The 25,436-nt window shown below is 35.7% G+C and overlaps 1 protein-coding gene across 1 annotated transcript in view; it reads right to left on the bottom strand.

Annotated features, from left to right (window-relative positions):
• EXT1 (exostosin glycosyltransferase 1) overlaps positions 1–25,134 on the bottom strand; it is a 347,335-nt gene extending 322,201 nt beyond the window's left edge. The window contains exon 1 of the mRNA XM_074266562.1: positions 23,793–25,134. Coding sequence (XP_074122663.1) covers positions 23,793–24,754 — 962 coding nt within the window. The 5' untranslated portion in view covers positions 24,755–25,134. The remainder of the gene's footprint in view (positions 1–23,792) is intronic.
• Positions 25,135–25,436: the final 302 nt, after the last annotated feature.

The following is a 25,436-nucleotide window of genomic DNA, read 5'->3' as shown; positions in this document are numbered from 1 at the left end:
CTATAAACAAGGATACAAACTTGGTCTCTTTCTGCAAGGAAGTGATAGGCTAATTAAAGAAAATACAGGACCTTGATGTTTTCTATAACAAGGAAAAGAAAAAAAAAAGTCCAAGTTTAGTATAGATTATACAGCCTAAGGCACCAATATGGGTTAATAGCATATGTATCCCTGTGCTGAGCTGACAAGTTAAGAAATTTAAATTTTTCTCTGGGTGACATCTACTCCCCTTCCCCTCCCCCAATGCTCCCAATTCAGTCCAAGAAGTTCTTTATAATAAAATTTTCCCAACTTATTAAAAACTGGAAGACATTTTACATGTTCATGTGGAACTGAAACTAGCAAAAAATTCAAGGAAAAAGACTAGAAAAAGAAAGCAGAGAACTAGAAAAAAAGGACCAGTTCTTATTATTTAATATCCTTAAGTCAATTTTTCCACATATCAACAGGATGTTTTGTAATATATACTTATATTCGCTACATTATATAAAGCAGAGTAAAGAAAGAAATATTAATTGAGGAGAAAAGAATGTAATATCTAATACATTAGTAACATATACCTGAACAAAATTCTTAGAGAAATCTTACAATTTTACAAAACCAAATTCTAAATTAACTAAGTAAATTCTACAAAAGAAGTAATCCTTACATTTACAGAATTTTGGGGTGCCTATTATTTTGCTATCTGAAATTTTGTATTCAACAATGATTAAAACTGAATTGTCAGGGCCTAGATAACAGAATCATACTCAACTGCATCTTATTTTCTAATCCAAGCTACCTTGCTGAGAGCAGGTGCCAATAAAATTCCAGTACTGGACTTAAGATCCAACTCCCCTGGCCCACTCACTCCGTGTGCATTTATTTCAGCCAACAGTAGCTTCTATTCAGCTCAATTCACCTGGAATTTATTATTGGCCTACTAGGTGCCAGACATCATCAATGAAGAGAAAATGAATACTCAAAAATAAGCATGATAGAAGGTGGAACACAAACGAGAAAAAGAAGAAAATCAAAGGAAGGGGAAATAACTTCCAGAAAAGGAGGAAGAGGAAGGAAATCAACGTTTCTTGTAGTAGGTAATATCTAAATAGAATCATAAAGGCAAAAGCGGATTTCACAATATAAAGACAAGGAAAGAGTGTGGCCTTAGGCTTGAGAGACAGGAAAGGCCAGGGAAAAACCTAAAGACTATGGATTTGAAAAGGTGCAAAATGAATTCAGCTAATTATCTGGCTTAGTAGTTCAATTTGGCTGAAACACAAAGTGAATTAAGTGTAGTAATGTGAAATGTCTGGGAAAATATATTGGAACAGACTTGGCCGAGGGGGGGAAGCATTTAGCAGAGTGACATGGCACGACTTAGGCAAAGGACTCATTGGAGAGGGGTGAAACTGGAAGAAGAGAGACCCGTTAAAGGGATTACAGTGTGGGCCTGGGAAGAGGACAGGAATAATGCTGCCTAGAGGTAAAGAACCTATAGAATTTAACAACTGATTGGATATAGGAATGATGGTGAGAGAGGGCAGTGAAAGGTTTTGAGCCTGAGTAACTGGAAAAAACTGACCAAAGACATGGAGTGGAGGGATGGTGAAAAGAAGATGAATGTTAAGCACAAGTGTTTGCCTAACTCTAATCTTAAAATCTTGTGATTGGTCATTACAGTCTCAATAAGAAAGAGTAAGAAGAGAAGCTAAAGTTATAGAGAAGTAAATTACATGCAGATATAAAGAAAAACTTAATAATTTTGTTGCTATTTAGTTTTTTCAGTCATGTCTAATATTTCATGACCCAATTTGGGTGGTCTCGGCAAAGATACTGGAGTAGTTTGCCATTTCCTTTTCAGGAGAAAATAAATGAGGAAACTGAGGCAACAGGATGAAGTGATTTGCCCAGAGTCAAATAGCTAGTAAATGTTAAAGTCATATTGGAATTCAGGAAGATGAGTCTTCCTGACTCCAAGTCCAGTGTTCTACCCACTTCACCACTAGCTGTCCCCAGCTTAACAGTTATAGCTAACTCAAAGTGATATGAGTATCTTGGGAACTAATCAATATCCCAGTACTGGAGATCTTTAAAAGATAGATTATTGATCACTTACAATAGAATCAAAGATATTAGGGCTAGAAGACACTTTAGATGTGATCTGGTTCAAATACCTCACTTTTATTGCTGAGGAAACAGAACTTGAAATGGGAGATGATTTTTTCCCAGATCATAAAAGAAATAACCAGCAGAGCCAAGATTTAAACTCAGTTCCTCTGGCTCCAAATCCAATACTTTTTCTACTAGAAAAATATTTATTACATTATTAAGATATCAATTACTAAAATCTAAAAAACAAACAAAACAAAACAAAATGACAAATCATCTGTGATAAAAATATTTGCCACATCAGTCAAACATTGGCCCAGTTGGACTAGAAGACCTTTGAAATTTCTTCCAACTCTGGGATTCTACATAGTTATTTTGTTCTTGCCCAATGCAATGGCTTCCTGACGCAGGCCTCATAACATCAGTATAGGAAGATCTAGGACTTCAAATACAAGGCCACAGCATGAACTGGTAGCAGTTCTAAACTAATTTATGGAAACAAAAATATTATAGCTTGTTAGAGAGTCTGATCATGCCATGGAGAACAACTGGGTCTGGGAAAGTGAAGTTAAGAGCTATAAAGGCCACTAGTCTTAAGTTTAAACATTATCAATCGTTTGGGAATAGATCAAACTAAATGAGATATGGTGTCATGTGGTATAATGTAAAAAGAAGTTTTTAACTTAAGCTCTATATAAATTATTTTGATCTCAGTGCCTTGATTTATCTATGAAATGGAGAAGATAATATTTGCCCTATCTGCTTCATGGAGTTACTGTGAAACAAGCATTCTGTACATCTCTAAGCACTCTAGAAACCTGAGTGATTATTATAAATTGGATTGGACATTTTAATGCTTATCTTTACAATATAGCTATCATCTCTCCTCCAAGAAACTAATGAATTGTGTGACTGTTTACCAGGACATGATGTTTAGAAAGAGGTCAAGTGAAATCAAGTGATTTCAAGTGTAGAAAGGGAAAGGAAGAGGAGAAATAGAGGTGAGAGAAAAAGAGTGAGGTAAACAACAAAGCAAGGCAACAAGTATTTAAGTGCTTACGATGGGGGAGAGAGAAGGAAACAGAAGGACAGAGAGGAGAAAGGGAGAGAGAAAAGGAGAAAAATAAGGGGGGGGAAAAAGGGGGAAGGAGAGAGAGACAGAGAGAGAAAAGAGAAATTACCTTGCATGCATAGGTGTTAAAAAGAACACTTCAATGAAATAAAGCTTAGGCTACATGCTGAGGCTGGAGGATGATGCTATTAGTAATTTAAAAAAAAAAAAAAAAAAAGGAAAATAAGGCGTTCTAGGACTGTACATTTTCATTTTGTTATTTTATATATAAGGCAATACTGCTAAATGCAATTCTGCTTATGATACTGTTTATATCAGACACATTTATTAGGAAAATCAATTATCATTTAAAATCATATCAATTTGAGCACAAGGCAATCAGGGTTATGTGATTTGTCCAGGGTCACAGAACTGGTAAGTGTCTGAGACTTGATTTAAATTCAAGTCCTCCTGATTCCAAAGCCAATATTATGTGCTTTTAAGTCAGGACACAATATTCTGGAGCCAAACTTTTTTTTTTTTTTTTTTTAAAGGGAATTGAGGAAGAGAATGTCTATGTCTAATTTTGCAGAAGTCACTGGGGCAATCATTCCATTAACACAAATTTGCTTTCCAAAAACTCTACTGAAGAGAGGTAATGTAGTACTGAGAGCAGGACTTGGAGGGTGAGGAGAAGGGTTCAATTCTAACTTCTGCCACTTCCTACATGAGTGGCCTTAGGCAAATGAATTAGCTTCTCTAGGCCTCAACTTTCTCAACTGTAAAATGAGGAGACTGGACTAAGTAACTTTTATGATTCATTCCAGTTCTGAATGAATGAATAGTATATGTGTGTATGGATGGATGGATGTGTGTATATATATCTAATAAACAGAGAAACATATGCAAACACACAAGAAAGATCCTTATATCATGTAAACATATACACATACAAATTCCATTTGAATCGTACATGTTTATTTAGGCAAAAAGTGTAGTTTGGTTGTGTTGTTATTTTTCTTGTTCCAGATCTTGTTCTAGAGCTTATTTTTCTTGTTTCGGACCCATGATCACTCTAATTCTTCTATATATCCATCTCAGATAGGTTCTTGGGTCAATGAAGTTAACTGATTTTCCCATGGTCAGTATGTAGCAGAAATAAGACTTAAACCTAAGATTTCTGAATCCCAGGCCATTCTCTAACCACTATGGTAACTCAGATATCTCACAAGTGTTTTTAGAATTCTAGTTTTCTAGTCTTCAGGTGGCCCTGACCTTTCTGTTTGTGTTTTCACAGGCCATAAATTTCCTACTTATCCAACCATCAAGATCATGCATTTTAGAAGACTATTCTGAAGCCAAATAAAACTTTAAAAAATATGAATCCAACTTAATAAGAAAACCTATTAAGTGGTTCACAATTTTTGATTTTGTTAATAAATATTATAAACTCATGTGTGTGTCCTTGTTAATAAATAGTATAAACATATATGTATGTATGCACATAAGCTTTAAAAACAAAAAGACAGAACTAGCATTTTTTTCTGATACCATCTTTATTTTTTTTCAGTTATAAAAAATTATTCTTAAAAGCATCCCTAAATTGTGGGAACAAATTTTATAACAGAACCAAATACTTTTTATTACTTGGAAAAACAACACAGTGCAATGGATAGAGCACTGGATTTGGAGTCAGACATAGGACTTAAATCCTACTTCAGAAACTAACAGCTGTAAAGACAAATGATTTAAACTCTCTGAGCCTCAGTTTCTTCACCTATGAAATGGGAATAACAAAAGCACCTACCTTAATAGATTTTTGTAAGGATGAAATGATTTAACAAATGTAAAATGTTCTGCAAAGCTTAAAGAAATAAATAAATACTAGTTATTACTATTACTACTACTACTTCTATTACTTTATTTGGTACTGGTATAATAGAAAATAATAGAAAATAGATTTGGAGGTATAAGGTCCAAGTTGAGGTCTGCACTCTGCTATACATTACTTTTTATCTAACCTATCTGCTGGACTCAGCTTCTTCATAAGAAAAATGAAGGATTTAGACGAGGTGACTTATAAAGTCTCTTCCAATTCTAAATCTTTAAACCTATGATCTTGACCATCAAAAGTCTATATACTAAAGGTGTCAACATCTTGCTGGCACAGTCCATAACACTCCTGAAAGTAACACAGGCCAGATTAAAATTTAATTGAGAAATATTTGACAAAATAAATAAAAACATAATAAAGCATAGACAATATTAGATTTTAAAACAAAGTCAATAATATTTGTGGCCCTCAGGGATTCTTATGTATTGTTCAGTTGCTCCCATTTCTATATAAATCTGACATCATTGGTCTACATTATAAATATATATTAATCTGAGCATTGAGCATAATGCCATTGGGGCATGATGCTATTTGACAGATTACTTTCTTAATCCCAATTTAATTTCATACAGAAAGCACTTTGATTTCTCAAGGACTTGCTAAACATCCACAGACTTCCTCTTTAAAAAACAAATAAAAACCATTATTAAGTGATTGATTCTGCATCTAGAGTAAGAAAACTTCCAAAACTTATTGTCTATATAATTTTGGCCAAGAAAATCATTTAATATCTTTGGGCCTTAGTTTTTTTAAGTACTTAGATTAAGTTGCCGTTAGGTTGTCTTAATTAAACTGTTATTCAGTCTCGAGATGTCTGATCCTATGTCTTTCCAAAATGCTATCTTAAATAAGCAGAAGGATAGTCTGACCCAGTTGAAAGCATAAAAGACTCTTTATAATAACAGCTTTTTATTTTCAAAATACATGCAAAGATAGTTTTCAATATTCACCTTGCAAAACCTTGTATTCCACATTTTTCTCCCACTCATAGGCAGCAAGTGATTTGATACAGGTTGAACATGCAATTCTTCTAAACATAAACAGATTCTTTCTGGAGAAAGAATTAGTAGCCATACCACATCATTAATTTTCAAGGCAAGATACTGCTTCAATTATATATGTTTTCAGTTGTATAAAGTAAATTTCAAGTTTTATATTCCTACAAAGACCCTAAAAGGTCTGTACAGGCTTCATTATCCGCACCTTACAGAAGAGGAAACTATGGCCTTGTGTGGCCACAGATTCAAATGATTTAGCTTTTGATCTTTACTCATTTCAATCAGGTCTGACTATTCATGACATCATTTGAGATTTTCTTGGTAAAGTCAGTGGTTTGTGTTTTCCTTCTTGAGCTCATTTTATAGATGAGGAAACTGAGGCAAACAGTAAAGTGACTTGTCCAGGATTATACAGGTAGTAAGTGTATGAGGCCACATTTGAACTCAGGTCTTCCTGACTCCTGTCCAGAGCTTTATTCACTGTACCATCTAGCTACCTCCTACCTACATTTACAGGAGAGAAAACTATGGCCTCAAGGTCAAATGACTTAACTTATACCTAGTCAAACTGCTAGCAAGTGTTAACATGGGGAGTAGATAGGAAATAATCAAGTTTTAATTTCCTGTTTAATTATCATATTCATAATGTTTCATCATTTCTACTCCCTAAATAAACAACGTTAAAAATGAACTATGACTCTCTAATAAAAAACTCCCAGTCTGTATAAAGTGGGTATAAATGTTACATATGTACTATTCCCACTTCTTGTCAACATTTGGTTACACTAAAGCAGAGATTCTTAAACTTTTCCCATTCATGATCTTTTTCACCCAAGAAATTTTTACTTAACGCAAATATATAGGTTTAGAAGTCTATAAATCAAACAATTACTGATAATAAATCAAAAATTTATTTTAAAACAATTCTTTGGCAGACATATAATTTTGCCATTTATTAAAGATGAAAGCAAATTTCCATATTAATGAGATGGATGTGCTTGTTTATTTTTACATAAAGAATTAAACTTTGGCAGAACAGTTGATATCTTTTAGTGTTGCCAAATTTTTTACAACCTCCACATTCAATTTAGCATATGAAAACTACTTAGGGAACCTAATTTTTTTTCATAGTGTATCCAGTGATTCACAAAGCTACTCTTCCCTGGTAAAATGCCTGTGCTTTTTTATTTGGAAGAAAAAGGTAGATATCATATACAAGGTCCTGCAACATCACCCAAACGCATAAAACCGTCACCATGAAATATGGCACCACTGCATCACTCTGTTGTTGCTGCTTTTATTCTAGCAGCAGTGGACATCCAATCTCTCAGGAAGGACTTGCTCACCCCTTCAAATCACATGCCCAGTACCAAACAGAAACAGAGAAGCTGGTCGGGGAGCATTTACCTCTCGGGATGCAAACATTGCTGCTGAATCACATAGCAGGACCCCCACTGCATAATAATTTCTCTTCTATATAGGCATTAAATTACTAAGTGAGAGGAGAACATTCCACAATTCATACGAAGAAGCCTAAGTGGGAAATCATAAGCAAATATTTTATCCAGCAAGCAATTTTTTGTTAGCAATAACCCATTAAAGAACACCTTTTTTTTTTACACATTCAACAAGCATTTATTATTCACCTCTCTGGTTCTCAGTTTCCTCTTCTGTAAAATAAGCGGGTTGGACTCTATAATCTCTAAGGAACCTTCCAGTTCTACACTTATGGTCTCCAGGCTGTGAACTCAACTTTCGAAAGTATCTGGGGCAAATCCATAGTTCAGGAGGTAAATGCAGCACTACATAAATCAAAAGGTGCCCAGAACAGGAAGGAAGTATTTTTGCTAAAATTCGTTACATAAAAAAGAAAGCTGTGAAAAAACTTTATCATCAATACCATCCTATAGGAAGGCCAGTGTTCAGGAACAGCATACTCACTCAAGCAAAAAGAATTCAGAATGGCCATGCAAATAGCAGGGAAAGGAGTTGGAAGTATTTTTGTTGCTGTTGTTGTTTAATTTACAAAGGGATCCTTTATCCTATGAGTAGATTTCAAAACAAGGTAGAAACAAGCCCATTCTCAGCTTTTATAGATAATTATGTTTTATTACTCTTCATTTTTATGGGGATTGTGCTATACAAAACAAATACCAGATGCCTGTTTGTTTTATTCATTTCAGGGGGAAAAATTCTACAAGTGCTGTTGTGAACAGAACTGCTTTTAATTAAACACAATACACAATGAGCACATAAAAATTAATACTGTTTGAAACCAGCAGGTAGAAAGTAAATGTATCGAACTGTAACTGCTGAATACCCCTATCTCCTTGGAGCCAACCCTGCAAGAGACAGCACTCATGCTTATTCCTTAGGAGTTGAAATTAGCTTGAGCCGATGCTCTTCTTACTCAAGGTCATTTACAGATTTTATTTTGGGGAAAATTAATGCCAATTTTCATGGAAATCTAAAACCTGGAGAGAGGAAGAGGGAAAAAAAATGAATGTGCTTTTTTTTTTTTTTTTTTTTTTTTTTTTTTTAAACAGCACCTGTGTTAAACCAGGTCAGGCAGTAGCAGCACTCCCTTGTTAAATGAGATTTGACTTTCTCTAAGCCATTTGGGCAAGTGGTTCACATAGAATGAATGAGGTACATTTCTGCCATATCAGAAAAATGCAAAGTGATTTCTGGCATGAATCAGACTGGATCTGAAAACAGTTTAACACAGAAGGAAGTGTCAAGAGTGTCTGGGCTCTGATTAATACAATTGTGCTTTCCAGAAAAATAAAGGGGAGAGGAGAGAAGGAAAGATACATGGAGCAGAGAGCAGGACAGCCTAATATTTACCAGGTTCCTTGTTGACCCTAAAGAAATAAATTCTATCTGTTAATGTCAGTTATTATCAGATCAAGGGAAATTCAACATGCAGCGTTTTAATACCACAATGGAAAGAATGACATCTTTTTTTCTCTTCCCTTGTTTCCTCTTTAAAATATCACAATAAGATCCAATTATCACCCGAGCCTTAGATCTTGATATCATGTGATCAGTTGTGATATGAACTCAAAACACTGTGAAAAGATAAACTGTAAGGACATTTGAAAACATTGTAGTAATAACTGTAAAGCAGCTGAAAGTGACAGATAATGACTGACATTCACATACCTTGAAAGAAAGGATTCTTAATCTCAGGCTTGTGAACTTTTTAGAAATATATATATATATATATATATGTGTATGTGTATGTGTATGTGTATAAATATACATTTATATATGTACATGTCTATATGTGTACATTATAATTGTATTTTGATATAGCTTCCTTTGTATTTATATGTATTTTATTTTATACATTTAAAAACATTTTTTGAAGCAGATCATGTGTCATTAAACTGCCAAAGGGTTCCATGACACAAATATTTTCTATGTATGATTTCATTTGATCAACAACCCTTTGCACCATTTTGCAGATTAGAAAACTGATGTTTGGGAAGATCTAAAAGACTTAACCCACAATAACACTCAGCTAATAAAGTAGGATTCAAACCTGTGGCTACTTGGCTCCAAGTCCAAACATTAACCACACAATCTCTAATACATACACATATTCCTGAATTGTATAATCTTTACTATGGCTCTCAAAAATTTATTAACTCTGGATAAAAGTCACTAGATAATCTCAGAATTACTTTTGCTTAAATTACATACAAAATCACTGACTGTTAATGTAACTTAATAAATAACATAATTTGTTAAAAAGAAAAAAAGATCTTGGTGGTAATTGGGTAAAAAGGGAGAAGAGTTTATAGTTTTATGATCAAAAAGTGGTTCCATAAATTTTCATGTTTTCCACTGTGAAAACAAAGAAAAGAAAAATTCATTTTATCATTAATCTAAGAATGGGAGTCGCCCTAAATAGCAATACTAATAATAAGAGTAATAACTTATTTGATATTTACAACAACCCTGTGAGGTGAGTGCTAATATTACCCTTAATTTACAGATGAAGAAACTGAATCACAAGGAATTTAAAAGACATGGCCAGAATCATAAAGATAGGAGTATGAGACAGAATTCAAACTTACATCTTCTTGACTTTGTCTTGTGTTCTATCTGCTGAAACACATAGTTGCAAGAATAGGGTTTTAAATATGATTTGTAGGTTTTCTTGCTATTGTTGGAAGAAGGTGGAAACAGTATGGCAATTAATTTCTTGAAAAATCAGTCTTAAGAAAAGCTCCAAAAATAACTGCATTTAACACTTTGAAGGTCTGGAACAACTATGGCCAAATTACTTTAGTTGACCATTTTTGTGAGATATGTTAGAAGGAAATAAAATCATCCAGAGGCCAACTTTATAAAGTTAAGCTTCTTTTAAACTGAGTCTGGTCCTTGGACAACCCAGTACTAGGCTCATACTCACATATAATATTTTATTACAAATCTCTTCTTTTTAATATACTTTTTTTAGGCAGACAACTAAGATGCAGAGGAACAAAGAAGAAAAACACAACTAACAAGTAAAAAACAGTCATTTAAAGTATACTAGAAAAATGATAATGGAAAAAGAAATCAGATAAACTATATATCATCCCCAGCTCGTTTCCCATTCAAAGTCTGTTTCTATAAGACACATCCTACCATATTCACTCGAGTTTAACCACTGTTTTGTGCTACAGACAAAAAAAAAATTAAAAAATAAAAAATAACAAAGCTAAGGTAGAATTTGGAAACACTACTTTTTTTCAATGGGTCAGGATTGATTGACATGGACCATACAATGTGGCAATGTCAAGCCATAAGCAGGAAGTATAAGCCAAATTAAAAAAAATTAACAGAAGCATAGAGAGATGATCTCATCCAAGTTAAGGAAGCAGTAAGCAATCAGAAACTAATTAGAAATTGGGCAGCCAAGTAATAGGCAGGGGTATGTTGGGAGAGAATTGTAGATTTGACTAGTTAATAAGTTATTGTGACAGTATTTTGTTTTCTTTCTCATTTTTCTTCCTTTTTGATCTGATTTTTCTTGTGCAGCAAGATAATTGTATACATATGTATACATATATTGGATTTAATATATATTTTAACATATTCAACATATTTTGGATTACTTGCCATCTAGGGAGGGATAATTTTCCCCTAAAGGAGGGGAAAATTTGGAACACAAGGTTTTGAAAGGGCCAATGTTGAAAAATTATCCATGCATATGTTTTGAAAATAAAAAAAGTTTTAATAAAAAATAATAATAATAAAGTGTGACCTTCCTCCTTCCTCCCTCCCCCATTTCTTTGAGTAATACAATGAAAAGAGCATTAGCTCTACAATCAAAAAGACCTGGGTTCAAATTCCACTTCTGATACTTGTTAGCTACATGACATTGGGCAGATTGCTTAACCAATGTGAACCTCCATTTTTTTTCATGCATAAAATGAAAGACTGGGATTAGATGAATTTTATATTTTCCCAAGGATCACATCATTATAACAAGAGGTTAAGTGGTTCTCTTTAACAGTGGCCCTGGTATTTTGTCTCATTTCCTCATCTCCCTTTAATCTATAGATTCTATTTGCCTAAAGGAAGTCAATCTACAAAGATAAGTGTCTTTAGTTGACCTGGAATTTAAGCCACCTTAGGCAATACAAATTGGAGCAGGACATTAAATTGTACTAATGCCATAAGGCAAGTCTTTAAAGAAATTACAAATAATTAGACTTGGAAGCCTACTTATATGTAGAACAGCAAAGTCCCAAATTATTGCAAAATTCTGATGATTTCCTAGCTTAAAAGACCTCTCATTTATAGGTCTTTTACTGAAGACCTGAAATTATCCTCTAGAAGAGAGATGTCAAACATGGTCTGGAAATAAAGGGAAAGCAACAAGTATTTACTAATGGCTTTGCATGTACTAGAAATTGTGTTAAGTGCTAAGTACTTTACAAATGTTATCACATTCTGTCCTCATTACAGCAATAGCAGGTGCTGCTATTATCCCCATTTTACAACCAAGGAAACTAAGGCAAAAAGCAGGGATTAACTAACTTGCCCAGAGTCAGAAAGGAATTGTCTTAGACCAAATTTCAACTCAGGGCTTCACGACTCCAAGCCCAAGAATCTATCTAGTACATTACTTAGCTGCTTATATGAGGCCCAAACATTCCCCAGCCCCAAACCAGATCATTAGAAAATATTAAATAAATCAAAATGATGTAAAATTTATATAAAATATTACCTTTTCAAAGCTAAGACAATATGTTATCTACAGGGATCACACCCCTACTCTAAGACACAAAGATGAAGAGCTTCCCTACAGGATTTCTTAGCAAAATCTCAAATGACATGAGGCACAAAAATAATATAGACTTAATAGAAGCTGGGGTAAAGAAGGACTAAGGGAGCCCCTCTCCCAGTGAATTTATTTGATATATATATATATATGAGATATTCCAGGGAAGGGACTAAATAGTTCTATATAGGACCAAGAGAGATGCATAATAAATGCCTTTGGTTGATAATAGTGATAACCAGTATACACCCTGGGCTGCAGGGCATGCCAAATGGCCAAGTGATTTACACTCTGCTATCTGAAAAAATCACTAGACCATTTTTATGACCCCAGAGGGAAACTAAAATGACAGGTTTCAAATAATAGGTCTTACACCATGTCCTGAATATAAGCAAACCCAGGTGCTGCCAGGCCAGCACACAATGGGAATTCCAAAAATGAATATTATATACCTCTACAGACATGTCAGAAAAGCCAATTAATTCATCTAATCTAATTAAATGAATTAATTTGAGATATAATACAGCATTTTGTCTAATCATTACTTAAATCTACAGGTCAACTTATCTAAAATAAAGGTGATCTTACCATGAAAAATGGATCAGATTTTTTTTTAATGACCTGAGGGAAAGAATGGGGGGGGGGGACACATATTTACATCAATCTTACAACTGAATAGAAGTTCTTAACTTTTTTCCCCTCACAGACCCTTGGGTAGTCAATCAAAACCTATGCATCTCTTCTCAAAACAATGAACAATGTTGTTTTTGGTTTTGGTTTTTTTTTTTCTTTCCCAAGTAATTCAATCATTTTATTAATGTCATTAATGTTACTACTGGGCTTATATCCCAAAGAGATTTTAAAGAAGGGAAAGGGACCTGTATGTGCAAAAATGTTTGTGGCAGCTCTACTTGTAGTAGCAAGAAACTGGAAAGTGAGCGGATGCCCATCAATTGGAGAATGGCTGAATAAATTGCTATATGTGAATGTTATGGAATATTATTGTTCTGTAAGAAATGACCAACAAAACAGGATGATTTCAGAGAGGCCTGAAGAGACTTACATGAACTGATGCTAAGTGAAATGAGCATAACCAGGAGATCATTATACCTGGCAACAACAAATATGATGATCAATTCTGATGGATGTGGCTCTCTTCAACAATAAGATGATTCAAGCCAGTTCTAATTGTTGGAGAGAGTGGACCAAACACAGAATTTCCACTTTTTCTGTTGTTTGCTTGCATTTTTGGTTTTTTTTCTCAGGTTTTTTCTTGTGCAGCAAGATCTGTTTTTTCTTATGCAGCAAGATAACTGTATAAATATGTATACATATATTGGATTTAACATATACTTTAACATATTTAACTTGTATTGGACTACCTGCCATCTAGGGGAGGGGATGGAGGGAAGGAGAAGAAAAGTTGGAACAGAAAGTTTTACAAGGGTCAATGTTGAAAAATTACCCATGCATATGTTTAGTAAATAAAAAGCTATAATAATAATAAAAAAATAAGTCATTAATAAAAGGATGGTCCTTTGACCATCTCTTAGACAAAGACAGCAATCAAATCTAACTGGTTAACTGATTGGAGGCCTGAGTATCTCTATACCAGACCACCCGTAGTTTTAGAGGGGAAAGTTATGAATACCTAAGATATTTGTGATTAATGATCATTTCTCACATTCCCCCATTTGACTCTTGAAAGGCATGGCCTTCAGGACAATGTTTTTAAAAGCACTAAATATACGTAGAAATTACAAAAGAAAACAATTATGTTGAAATACAGCTATCCAAATTTGTTTAAAATCACAAACATGTTTAGTGATCCCATATTATAAAACCTTGCTTTAGAGAGGCATGATCTCCAAGAGAATAAAATATCAGATACCTGCTTTAGAAATACTCCTAGAAAAGATGAATCTAGATGTATATATAGGTCACAGACACACCTACTATACAAATGTGCTTGAAATTTAAAATAAGATCCAGGGAGGTGGGGAGAAAGAGCACTTAACTTATCCACAAAAATTTCCATCTGGATGTGAAAGGGGTAGCCAAGTCTAAGGGCTATAATCCTGCTAGATAAGGCTTTTATTACATATGGTTATGCTTCCAGTCTGACCTGTAGTGTTGTCTAATAATTATGAGTCATGTTACTATGGGCCTTGACTGTATCTGTTATGATTCAAGCGATGTCTGAATTTGGTATCAAGGAGAGTATTAAAGAAAATATCTTATAATATGCTTGTACATGCTTGAATCCATGCCCCTTGGGAGAAAGAATGAAAATATAGGTTACAATTGTATGAACAGTCTTTGGCCTTGAAAATAACATCTTAAAATTCCACCTTAACTTTCACCTTGGCTACTATTAGAAATGTTATCGCCCATAATAAGAGAATATCACCTGAACTTAATATGCAGGAAAAGTATACAGGACCACGTCCTGCTACCCCAGATAATGCCATCCTAAAGGAAAAGCCATCAATTGTTAATAGCCATGTAAATTGTTCAAAGTAGAAAGTTATTCACAATCATCTCATCATGATTTGATAAGTGTCCATGCCTGATGCGATCACTTACTTTAGTACTCAAATTACCGAAGGATAAATAGACTTTTATCTTCCATATTCCAAGAAGGTTTCTCCCAGAAAATCATTTTAGATGACTGTAGCGACACATCTGTTACTATTCAGTGGTGTGGTATTTTTTTTTTCCTAAGAGGCATAAATAAAACCAAACACTATTGCCCAACTTCATTCACTGAGAAATGGCCATTTTTAAATAACTGAAGACTGCTGTAAAAATACAAAGCAATAATAATTTATACATGGGAGAACAATTTTCAGAACTGAGAATCTAGTTTGTTTATGCAATAATTCCCTAGGTGATGCTTTCAGGCAGCAGGATATAATGGAAAGAACACCAGAATTGATTTACCTGTGTGACTTTGGATAAGCAACTTAACCTCCTTTGGTGTAGTTTCCAGATCTGCAAATTAAGGAGGTTGGTTGTATATCATATCAGAAACAAAGCATTTTCATTACAACAACCTAGCACAGGGTAATAACTAAGGTAGTAAACATAAGGTAAGGAAGAAATGAACCTAAATTTCTCTCTCTGTTACCTCTGGCAAGTCCCTGAACCTCAGTTTCCTCTTGTGGTGGCACAGAGGATAGAACATTGGGCTTGGAATCAGGAAGACTCATATTGCTGAATACAATCTGCTCTCTGACACATTTCCTATGTGATTCTGGGCAAGTCTATTTGCCTCCTGAGCCACTCTAGTATCTTTGCCATGAAAGCCCCAAATAGAATTACAAAGTTGTTACTGAAACAACTCAATGACACAACAACAAAAAATAAGATGAAGTAGATAGATGAGATTCCCTTCAAATTCAAAAATCTACGTTGAATAATTCTAATTCATTAAGTACCCACTATATGCTAAGCATGAGAATTCAATGAAAAAAAAAAATGAAACGGTCTTGACTTGGAAGGAGGAGACATTATATATTATATTGAGGAGGGAGAGTGATGAACCTATAAATATAAAATGATATCCAAATTATAAAGAAAGTAATTTGGGGCAGGAAAGAAACTAGCCACTGGGGAAATCATGACTGACTTCTTGTAGGATGTAGGCACTTGAGTTAAGCCCCAAGTATGGAAACAGAAAGGCTGACTTCTGGCATCTGATCTATGTCTTAAATGGTCCTGTCCTCTATCATCCTTCCCTTCAACCTCAAATCTTTCTCTATCTACTCTAGGTCCTTAAGATTACAGCTTCACTTGTAAAGGAAAACTAATTAATAATAGCAAATAGTAATAGCTAACATATATAAAGATTTTAAGGGTAACATAATATGATATAAATATCTCATTTTATCCTCACAACAAACCTAGGTGCTATCACTACTGCTTTTTTTTTTTACAAATAAGGGAAGAGAGGCAGACAGAATATAGGTGACTTGTCCAAAGTCACATAGCTTATATCTAAGGGTAGATTTCAACAAGGTCTTCCTGATCCCAAGCCCACAACTTTATCCACTGAGTCAATGCCCCATATCTACCTTACATAGGGGCTATAAGCACCAAAGAGCTCAGAGGTTTTGAATCCGGAGCTTAAAGAGACATTAGAGATCATTTAGTATAGTCTCTATCCCCATCTTACTGATGGGAAAAGTAAGGCAAAGGAACCAAGGGACTTGTCCAAGGTCCTGAAGGCAGTAATAATCAAAGGTAAGATTTGAACCCAAGAAGTCTTCTGTCTCCAGTCATCATCTTTTTGCCATCCTATGCTGCTTATTCTTCTCATTATATGAAAGCACTTTTTTTTAAACTGTTAAGCACTATACAAATGTATTTCTATTATTACAAACTTCTGGAATCTAATTTGACACTTTATCTAAATGGGTTTATTTGTTAGTGTTTTATTTTTAACAGAAATCTGAGTTCCATTATATATTTAAGTCTCTTTCACCATTTTAACTTAGAAGATACCAAAAGATCTAATTGCTTTATTGATGTTGCAAAGTATTAAGGCACTCAAAGATTATGTTAGTATAAAAGCATGTGTTATTAAAAAGAAAACTTTTAATGTGCTTCTCTCATGTAAATAAAATAATATTACCCACATTGTCAGTATGTGAATCAAGGAAATTCTGGCTGCTCATTCTTCATAAGTTCCTCAAATTACACTTACATACTTAAAGATGCAGTTATCACCCAAGGTGCCAATTTAATGCAGACCTTATTTAATGCAGTGTGAATTTTAATGTGACCTATATGAGAAATGATACTTTCAAGAAATATTTATTCTCTCCCTCTCAATAAAGAGATAGTACTTTTGTATTAGATTAGATTCCTTCTCATTACATTTTCAGATTTAACAGATTCAAATAATTTGGGTAAATGGTTTCACTTAGCTCTGTAACCATAAAACATCATCTAGAAATAATCAAGTGCCATAAGATCACCAGAATCAATATTTAGGAACTAAAAAGCCAACTAACTATGATATGTTATCACTAGAAGTTATTTGGGAGGAAAAAATTGCATGCTTCCTCCTCTTTGTTTCAACATGCTATAAATATATGCAATAAAATAAGGACTTCTGATTTCCCAGATAAATCAAAATGTATTTACTGTACAAAAAGTATCTCAGGTATTAGGAATACAAACAGAAGGAAAAAAAAAACAAATTAGTCCCTGACCTCAAGCCATTTATATTCTATTGGGGGGAGAGGGGGAGGGACATATATGCATAAACAAAATAAATCCATTTCCATTTGGGGAAGGCTTTTATAGTTAGGAGATGTCAAGAAAGGTTATATGTAGAAGACGGTACTTGAACTGAGTTTTGAGAGAAATTGAGGAATAAATAATATCACAAGCAAGGGGAAAACAAGATTTGGAAGAAGGAACAGCAGGTGGGTACTTCCTCTTCTGAGAAAGATCACAAACTCCTCTAACATCTTAAAGGCCCCTTTTCATCATTTTTGTGGGGCTGAAAATTCCAATTCCCTCTACTCAACCTTCTAGCAGTGACCTTTATCATGAGCAATGCTGGCCCTGGCCAGCTCCCATCACAATCCTGTATTCAATGCCTATTCAGTTTCATAAAACTCACAAAGAAAAGGTGCTAGTAGAGCTGGGCTAGCCCAGAGTCAGTAGGAGACAGTCTTAATAAAAAGTATCCTATCCTGAGTTTTCTCTAACCTAACTGGGAGATAAAGAGTGGAGAAGAAATTACGTATATCAATAAACAAGCATTTGTTAAAACACTTCTGTGATAGATACTATGCTCTGTCTTTTGAAGTCAATTAATTCCAAAGGAGTCTAAATAAGTTCTATGTTGCCTTGGATAGTGAAGTTTTGCTTGAAAATCAACTGAAAACATTTAGATATAACAGATGTAGAAAGTGAGCAAAATCCTCCAAATTTACAACTTGGAACGGATTCTTCAGTTAGGAGAAAACCCTTATCACTGGAAAAGGTGAGAAGAGTGCTTTGTTTTTCCTTCTCTTTCCAACTACCTATTCTAAAGCCAGGGGCCTTAGACAACCTGAATTCCCTAAGCTTGGAAAATATACCCCCAGGGATATATCCAAAAGCACCTATGTATGACAACAGGCTTATTCCCCTGGAGATGACAAAATTCTTTGCCATTGCTCCTACCTAACATATTTCTCCTCAAAAGGAAGTGCATAAGTGAATATGCTGTTTTAGAAAAGCTGCAAAACCCATCTAAAAGGATAATTTGTCTCCTAAAATTCTACTTAGCTTTCTGATAAAAGGTACTGATTCACAAGAGTGACACTCCACAACATTGCCCATTGACTCCTCATATGAATGCATTTTTCTTTTTTTTTTCCTTCTTTTTTTAAATCAATTTCAGTCACTAGTTCTTCTGATGTTGTAATAATATCACTGAAACCTAACTGAGTCAGTGTCAAATTAAAATGCTAAAAACAAGTATAGTAAAACTTCAGCTACTCAGAACCCCCAGGGAATAAAAGGACAATCTCATTTTCCAAAAAATTAAGGTTTTATTTCTCATAAGCTCTTATTTTAACTATTTTGAACTAAAATCTCTATTTTATGCATTTCTTTGCCTTCTTGAACAATAGAATCAGTTTATGAATAATTATTTATCAAGTGCTACTATATGTCTGGGACTGTGTTAAGAGCTACAGAGGCAAAATAAAGTCTCTGACGTTGAAACAGAAGGCTAAAAACAATTTGGGCTTTTGTTTATCATTAAAGATCATCAATATTCATAATTCAATAGATATCCTAGAGTAGTAAAAAGAGCACAGGATTTGATTCGTTAGAGACTGGGGTTAAGAATACTTTCTACACTTACAAGGTTATGTCACTATGGATAAACTACTTCACCAAACCTCTTTCCTCATCTGAAAAATTGGAATAGTACCTATAGTAACTATTTCACAAAGTTATTATAAAGATAAATTAAGATAACATATAAAAAATATCCAGACTTACTATAGATCACCACCCTTTGCATATATTTTACAATTCAATCCTTCTTTATTCCTCACATGACAATCCATCCCTGTGTCCATGTCTTTGTCCAGACTAATTCCTGTGCCTGGAATGAACAGAGTTCTAGTCATCACATCTAAATCTTCCTCTAAAACTCAGTTCAAGTTCACTTCAACATGAAATCACTTCTGTGTCTACAAACTCCTAGTACTATCCCTTGTCACCACCCCTCCAAAGAATCCTCTCTTTATTTTTATATATTTTATATACACTTACTTACATGTATACTTGCTGCTTTTTGACAATATGTAAGCCCCCTGAGGAAGGACTGCTTCATTTTTATCTTTGAATACCCAGCACCTGGCATAGTGCCTGACTCATACTGGGGGCTTGATAAATGCTTTTTGATTAATAATGGGGATAATAGCACTCCTAGACCAATAAGAGAACCAAGGTACTAAAGATATGGAACGGAAACCTATCAAGCCCTCTTTTCCATCTATCACAATTGCTGAGTTCCCCTGGGACAACCCTTAATGGATCATCTAGAAATACAGTCACAAACCATTCTCTCCTTGACTCTAGCATGTGAGCTCTGGCCAGTACAGCTGGTAAGTGGGCTTCATAGGGTACCTGTCAGAGCAAAGCTGCTACACCTCTGAAAGACACTGTGCGCATTGATCTAATTTCCTGTAGAGTTAAATCAAGTGGCATGTCAAGCTCTTCAGCTAAAAATAGCTAATAGAAGCACCACTGTTGATTTTTTTTTCTTTTACTGTGGATGGATTTTAAAACAAAAGCTATTCAGACTTCATTAAAGTTGAAAAAAATGCACTGGCATTTTTTTTTTAAAGTTAAAAAATCATTACTGAATGAAAACTTCCTAGAAAATGATTTGATGGGTTGGTATGACTGATCCCTAGATGGGCCAGTGAACTCACAGCTAGCTAGACTAAAATGATCCAGTGACAATCAGTCCTGTGAACATTATGGCTATATCAAGTTCATACAAAGACAATTCTGATAAGATGCATGAACTTGAAGGATGCAATACTGAAATAACATCTCTGAATCCTCATTACATTGTAGTGATTAGGATGTTTATAATTTATTTTAGCCTTTATCAACTTTTATCTGCTGAGGCATATAACTAATGAAAATTAATTAGATATGTGTCATACAGATGGATGTTTTAATATAACTCTGCATGTTTGAGTTGAAAAAGTGCCTTTATACGATAGAAAGAATTTTCCTTCATTTTCTTTACTTTCAATAATCAGTTATGGATTAATAGTAAGAGGATAGTATTCAAAAGAAACAAATTTGTCATTTAGTATCTTTTTATCTTCACAGAATTCTAAGTTTCAGTCATTAAAAGTTAATTCTTTTACCTCAATGGATACATTTTCTATAATTTCTTGATTCAATAATGCCATTTTTAAGTCTCCAACCTAATCACTGTATATTGAAGCTATCAGCTTTAAAAAGGAGTTGATACAAGGCTAGAAGGTGAATATGTGAAGTTAAGGCCTACTTTCATATATATGCCTATTAAAAAGGAAAAGGTATAATGAAAATTGATCAGAAGATCCATGGGCTTTTATAGCCATTACCAAATGAATCCCCAGAGCCTTATTATGAGGGAGGTATGATACCACCCTTTCCACAACCCAGTAAAAATCTGGCTTGGTTGATGTGACTGACTAGAGGTCACACATTCATAGGCGCTAGAGCAAAACTTTTAGACCACTGATTCCACCAGCTCATAACACCTTCTTTCCCATCATCCCAAGAGAAATGAATTTTACTTACAGTCCTGCAAATGGACACCATTTCACATTTGTAAAATTCATTTCTTGAAGACAGACTTTTTTTTTCCACATCAATAAATAAAGAATACAGTAGCTTTATTTGTGCAAAAAGCCAATAAACAATAATACTGTCATGGACCAAACAGGCACATTTTTTGACATCTTCCTTACTCATTAAACATTTAGAAGTCATCAGACATAAATGGCATCACTGCCAGGAAAACACCATTTTTTCCCAAAGGCACACACTTTAGAAGATCCACTGGGAGGAGAATGAAGTAAAGCTTCTACCCTACTACCCCACAAACAAATGTAAATGATCAATAGAATTCACAAATTATGCAAGATTAGGGCTAGATGGCATTCAAAAGAAGTATCAAGAGATTCCAGTTGTTTTCAATGAGAGGTATCCTTGGGTCAGAATTCAATAGGAATCTTCATTGCTACTAAAGGAACCAGATCCCCCAGGTCCTGACCCCTTGTGGTCTTTAAAAAAGGTATCATAACACTTCGCACAAGAATTCTGGTGTCCCTACTGATTTCTCAGACTGTTTCCAAGAAAAAACTGAAGCTAGTAAAAGGAAATGAGAAAATCTAGAGTTTTGAGGGAACACACCTCTTTCCTTCCTAACCATTCCTCTAGTGCTGAAATGCTTGACAGTGCCTCTTAGATTATATCTGAGAGGGAAGAAATTTAGTCTTTTTCTTTGAGAGCAAAAGATGTGGTTGTACCATTCATTGAGTGATATATATTTCTTAACATTTATCACTTAGCATACCATAGAATTCAAATTTCCTAAGGTAAAATTTCTAGTATACCAAATTTAAAAGAATAAAAAGCTCATGCTCTTCTACAGAATTCAATAAGATCGCCTTAGAAGACACTGAAGGGTTAGACTTCATCTCTAATTACTCCACCAAGAACCAAACAAAGAAATTCCTAAAACGCTAGGAGCTTTTTCTTTTACAAAAACCCACAGGAATAGGTTAATTTAAATGTGGCATAAACAAAGCAACCATTACTAGAGACAGTTTAAGTGTATAGTTTCTTGCACAAAAAAAGCAAACTTAAACTTATTTAAAGTGTTTTAAGCATAACTGAACTGTTTTTCAATGAGAAAGAATAACTATCACTTTATTGTCATGACTTCCCCAATCTTGGACAGTAAAGGTAAATGTAGGTATTCCATTCTTCCCTCTCCCCCATTTCAGTGAAAATTATAAGTACACTTGGTTTGTCTCACTTAATTTCCATAACCAATGATTCTCATCAAAAATCGAGGAAATCCTAGAGAGAAACCAGGGTGAGACATCTTAGAGAACACTGATATTCTGTAGTTTTCAGCTTTTTTTTCCTTCTCCCTCCTCCCTTTCTACTCCTCTCCCCTATCAGCTTCTTTGAAGGGTTGGGGTTTCCCCAACAGTGCATTCCATAAATTCAGTTTCAAACTCTACCAACCTCTGGCAGGTCCTCTTTCATTTTCAGCTTAGATTCCCAAGCTCTTGGTAGAACAAGGCTGCTCTGGTTTCTTAACTGGTACGCTGTGGAAATGCACTGTAACCAGATCTTGCTAACTCTTTAGCTATGGTGACCAACCAGCAGCTAATGTGACTTGTTTAAAAGTGAACCACTCATCAGTGCAGACGAGAGCCTTCCGCAAACTTTATTTTGTAAAATTAAATAAAGTGTATGTTACTAACTAACTTAGGGAGACAGTAACAAAGTAACTATCCAAGTTACTTAGTAACTGGGTAAAACTTGTATCAACATAGTAGGAATAGTTTTCATCTTCATCATCATGATCCTGCTTCTAGTCATGCAACTACAAAGTATATAATGTATAGATACAAATAGAAGACAATAGAGACAGAGAAGTAAAAATTATCAATGATGCTTTCACTGTCTTGAGGATTATGCTTGCAAGAGAAAAGACAGGACCACATGGAAACACAGTGATCCCTATTAGGATAGTCCTGAAATTTTCAATATAAGAAAGGAAAAGAAAGGAATGGATGTATTGCATGACTAAATTAAGCACCCCCTTCTACCTCCAAAAAACCAAGCAAGGGTCTTGCATGATCCATAAAAAGCCTGGAGGTTGAGAAACTTCCGAACTATGACATAAAGGTCAACAGAACCAATAGAAGCAGTTAACAGAAAGAAGTCATCACAATCAGGACATACAATAATTTAATCCTTGGGCTATCAAGGCTCCCAACAAGCATCCTCTCTGCTCCTGCTTGTAGTTAAAGGGAGAAGCTGTGACCACAGAATCTCCAGGGCTTCTTGCTATCAGATTCAGCATCTACACACACAGAACAGCTGAAGAAAGAGCAAATAGTTTCCAAATGAGAAGCCTCCATCCCCCTCCTCCACAATGGAGAGAGGGATGTAAGGTGACCAACCAACTCTCTAAAGAGGTGGAAAGAACCCCTTCTACTGGACTATGCAACTTACTAGAGATAACAAGCAAAAACAAGAAAACTCCCCCTCCCCTTTTAGAAAGGAGACTAATATCTGAAGGGGGAAGGAGGGAATTTAGTTTTTTCCTGGTCCTCATCCCCCTACTCCATCCCTACTCCTGCACACCTGTACCAGGAAAGAAAGTCGCAGGCTGCTGACTAGAAAGGACCAGCATGGGGCACTTACTTTTCGTATTCTGTGTTGTCTTTGTCACAACGAGAGTCCTTGTGCTTTTGCCAGTCTTTGCCATGCTTGCAGGTGGTTAAGAGGACCACATCCTCCCCATTATGGACGTGATATAAGGCATTCCTGGTGTCTGACCCAATCCCTGTCAGGTACCTCTTCCCCTTGAATACCAACATGTACTTCCTGAGAGGAGGGATAGTGTTAAACCTCAAAAATCCCTTCTCCCCTCCTGTCCTGGGATGATCCTTAGAAAAGAGGGGAATAGAAACATCAAAATTAGGTCTGAAGTTTTCAGTACTGATGCTGGCTTTGGCCAGCATGGCCTGGCCAATGTCAAACCCCACATCTTCAGTGTAGTCAGGCCAGGTGCCAGAATATAAATTAAAAATTAAATGATTTCTACCATTGTTCCACAAGTGGAGACTCTGCACTTTTGATTTCAAATTGTGCACATACTGAGGTGACAATTGGTCTCTGTCTAAAGTATCCAAGCTCAGGACGAACAGGCAAGCCTGGCTGGGATCCGAAGTGTAAAACCTGGAGCCCTCGATGGCCGCTAGAATATTTTGGTAACTTTCTGCGATTTTCTCCCCTTTCTGCTGCGGGTACACGTAGACTTTGAAGCCGTTTTTCTTGCAAAGGGTGAAATCGAAGCAGGACTCCATGCGACACCTCTTGCCTTTGTAGAGGCTGGAATTGCCGTCTCGCTTCTGCTTGGGGGAAATGGGCACGTTGTCATCTTCGTTTTCCAATTGATCCCACGGAATGAAAGGGCGCAAAGCGTCCGGGAACTGGGGCCAGAAATGATCCGGACTGGGGTGGTGCAAGCCATTCCTGCTACCGTGCTCCTCTCTCCTGCTTTGGTTTCTGGATGCCCTAAACTGCAAGCCTCCGAAATAAAACAAAAGGACGAGACAAGTACCGGCCGAGAGCAGGATGAAGTAGCGTTTTTTGGCCTGCATGTGTCCTGCCTGGGTCAAGATAATTGTAAATAAACACAAGAATCACCCAAGTTTCCCAATCAACACTTTCAGCTCCAGTCCGCCATCTTCCCGCCTGTAAAGACTTCAAACTCTCTTCTCCCACCTTCTCTTTATTCCTTTCCCAAAGCCGTGGACTGATCCAGCGCATGTGGGCGATTTCTTTAACTTTCTCCCCTTCTGTCTTTCATCTTTGGGTTGCACAATGGACGGGAGAGAGTGCAGCCGAATAAATCGCACCCGGTATGGGTAGCCGGGGACTGTAATTTTCTGGCATGCAACAAGACGGAGGAAAGAAGGGAGAAGAAAAAAAAAGGGGGGGGGGGGTGGACGAAGGAAAAAAAAAAAAAAAGCTCCCAATCCCCGATCAATGGCAAGACTGAGTGGTCTCCTCGCCTCCAGAATTCCTCTCGGCAGTGTGGAAAAGGAGCACCGGTGCGGTAACTTCAACTCATCAACACGCTCGTGCAAGCACTCCGGCTTCCAACAAGTCAGCAGCTCCGCCGGCTCCCGCGGAGAATCACATCTCCCAGCTCGCGCGCCGTAACCTCACAAATCCCTGCATGTCTCTGGGCTCCCTCTGCAGCGGCTCCCACACTCTGGCCGTGTTTACTCCTCCGATCGCGGTGAATGGCCCCCGGGACGGAGCGGCGGCGGCGGCGGC

This window comes from Sminthopsis crassicaudata, chromosome 1, assembly GCF_048593235.1.
Source record: "Sminthopsis crassicaudata isolate SCR6 chromosome 1, ASM4859323v1, whole genome shotgun sequence".
NCBI classification, from domain to species: Eukaryota; Metazoa; Chordata; class Mammalia; order Dasyuromorphia; family Dasyuridae; genus Sminthopsis; species Sminthopsis crassicaudata.
The sequence above is the reverse complement of the archived record's forward strand: the minus strand, read 5'-3'. Positions and strand labels throughout refer to the sequence as shown.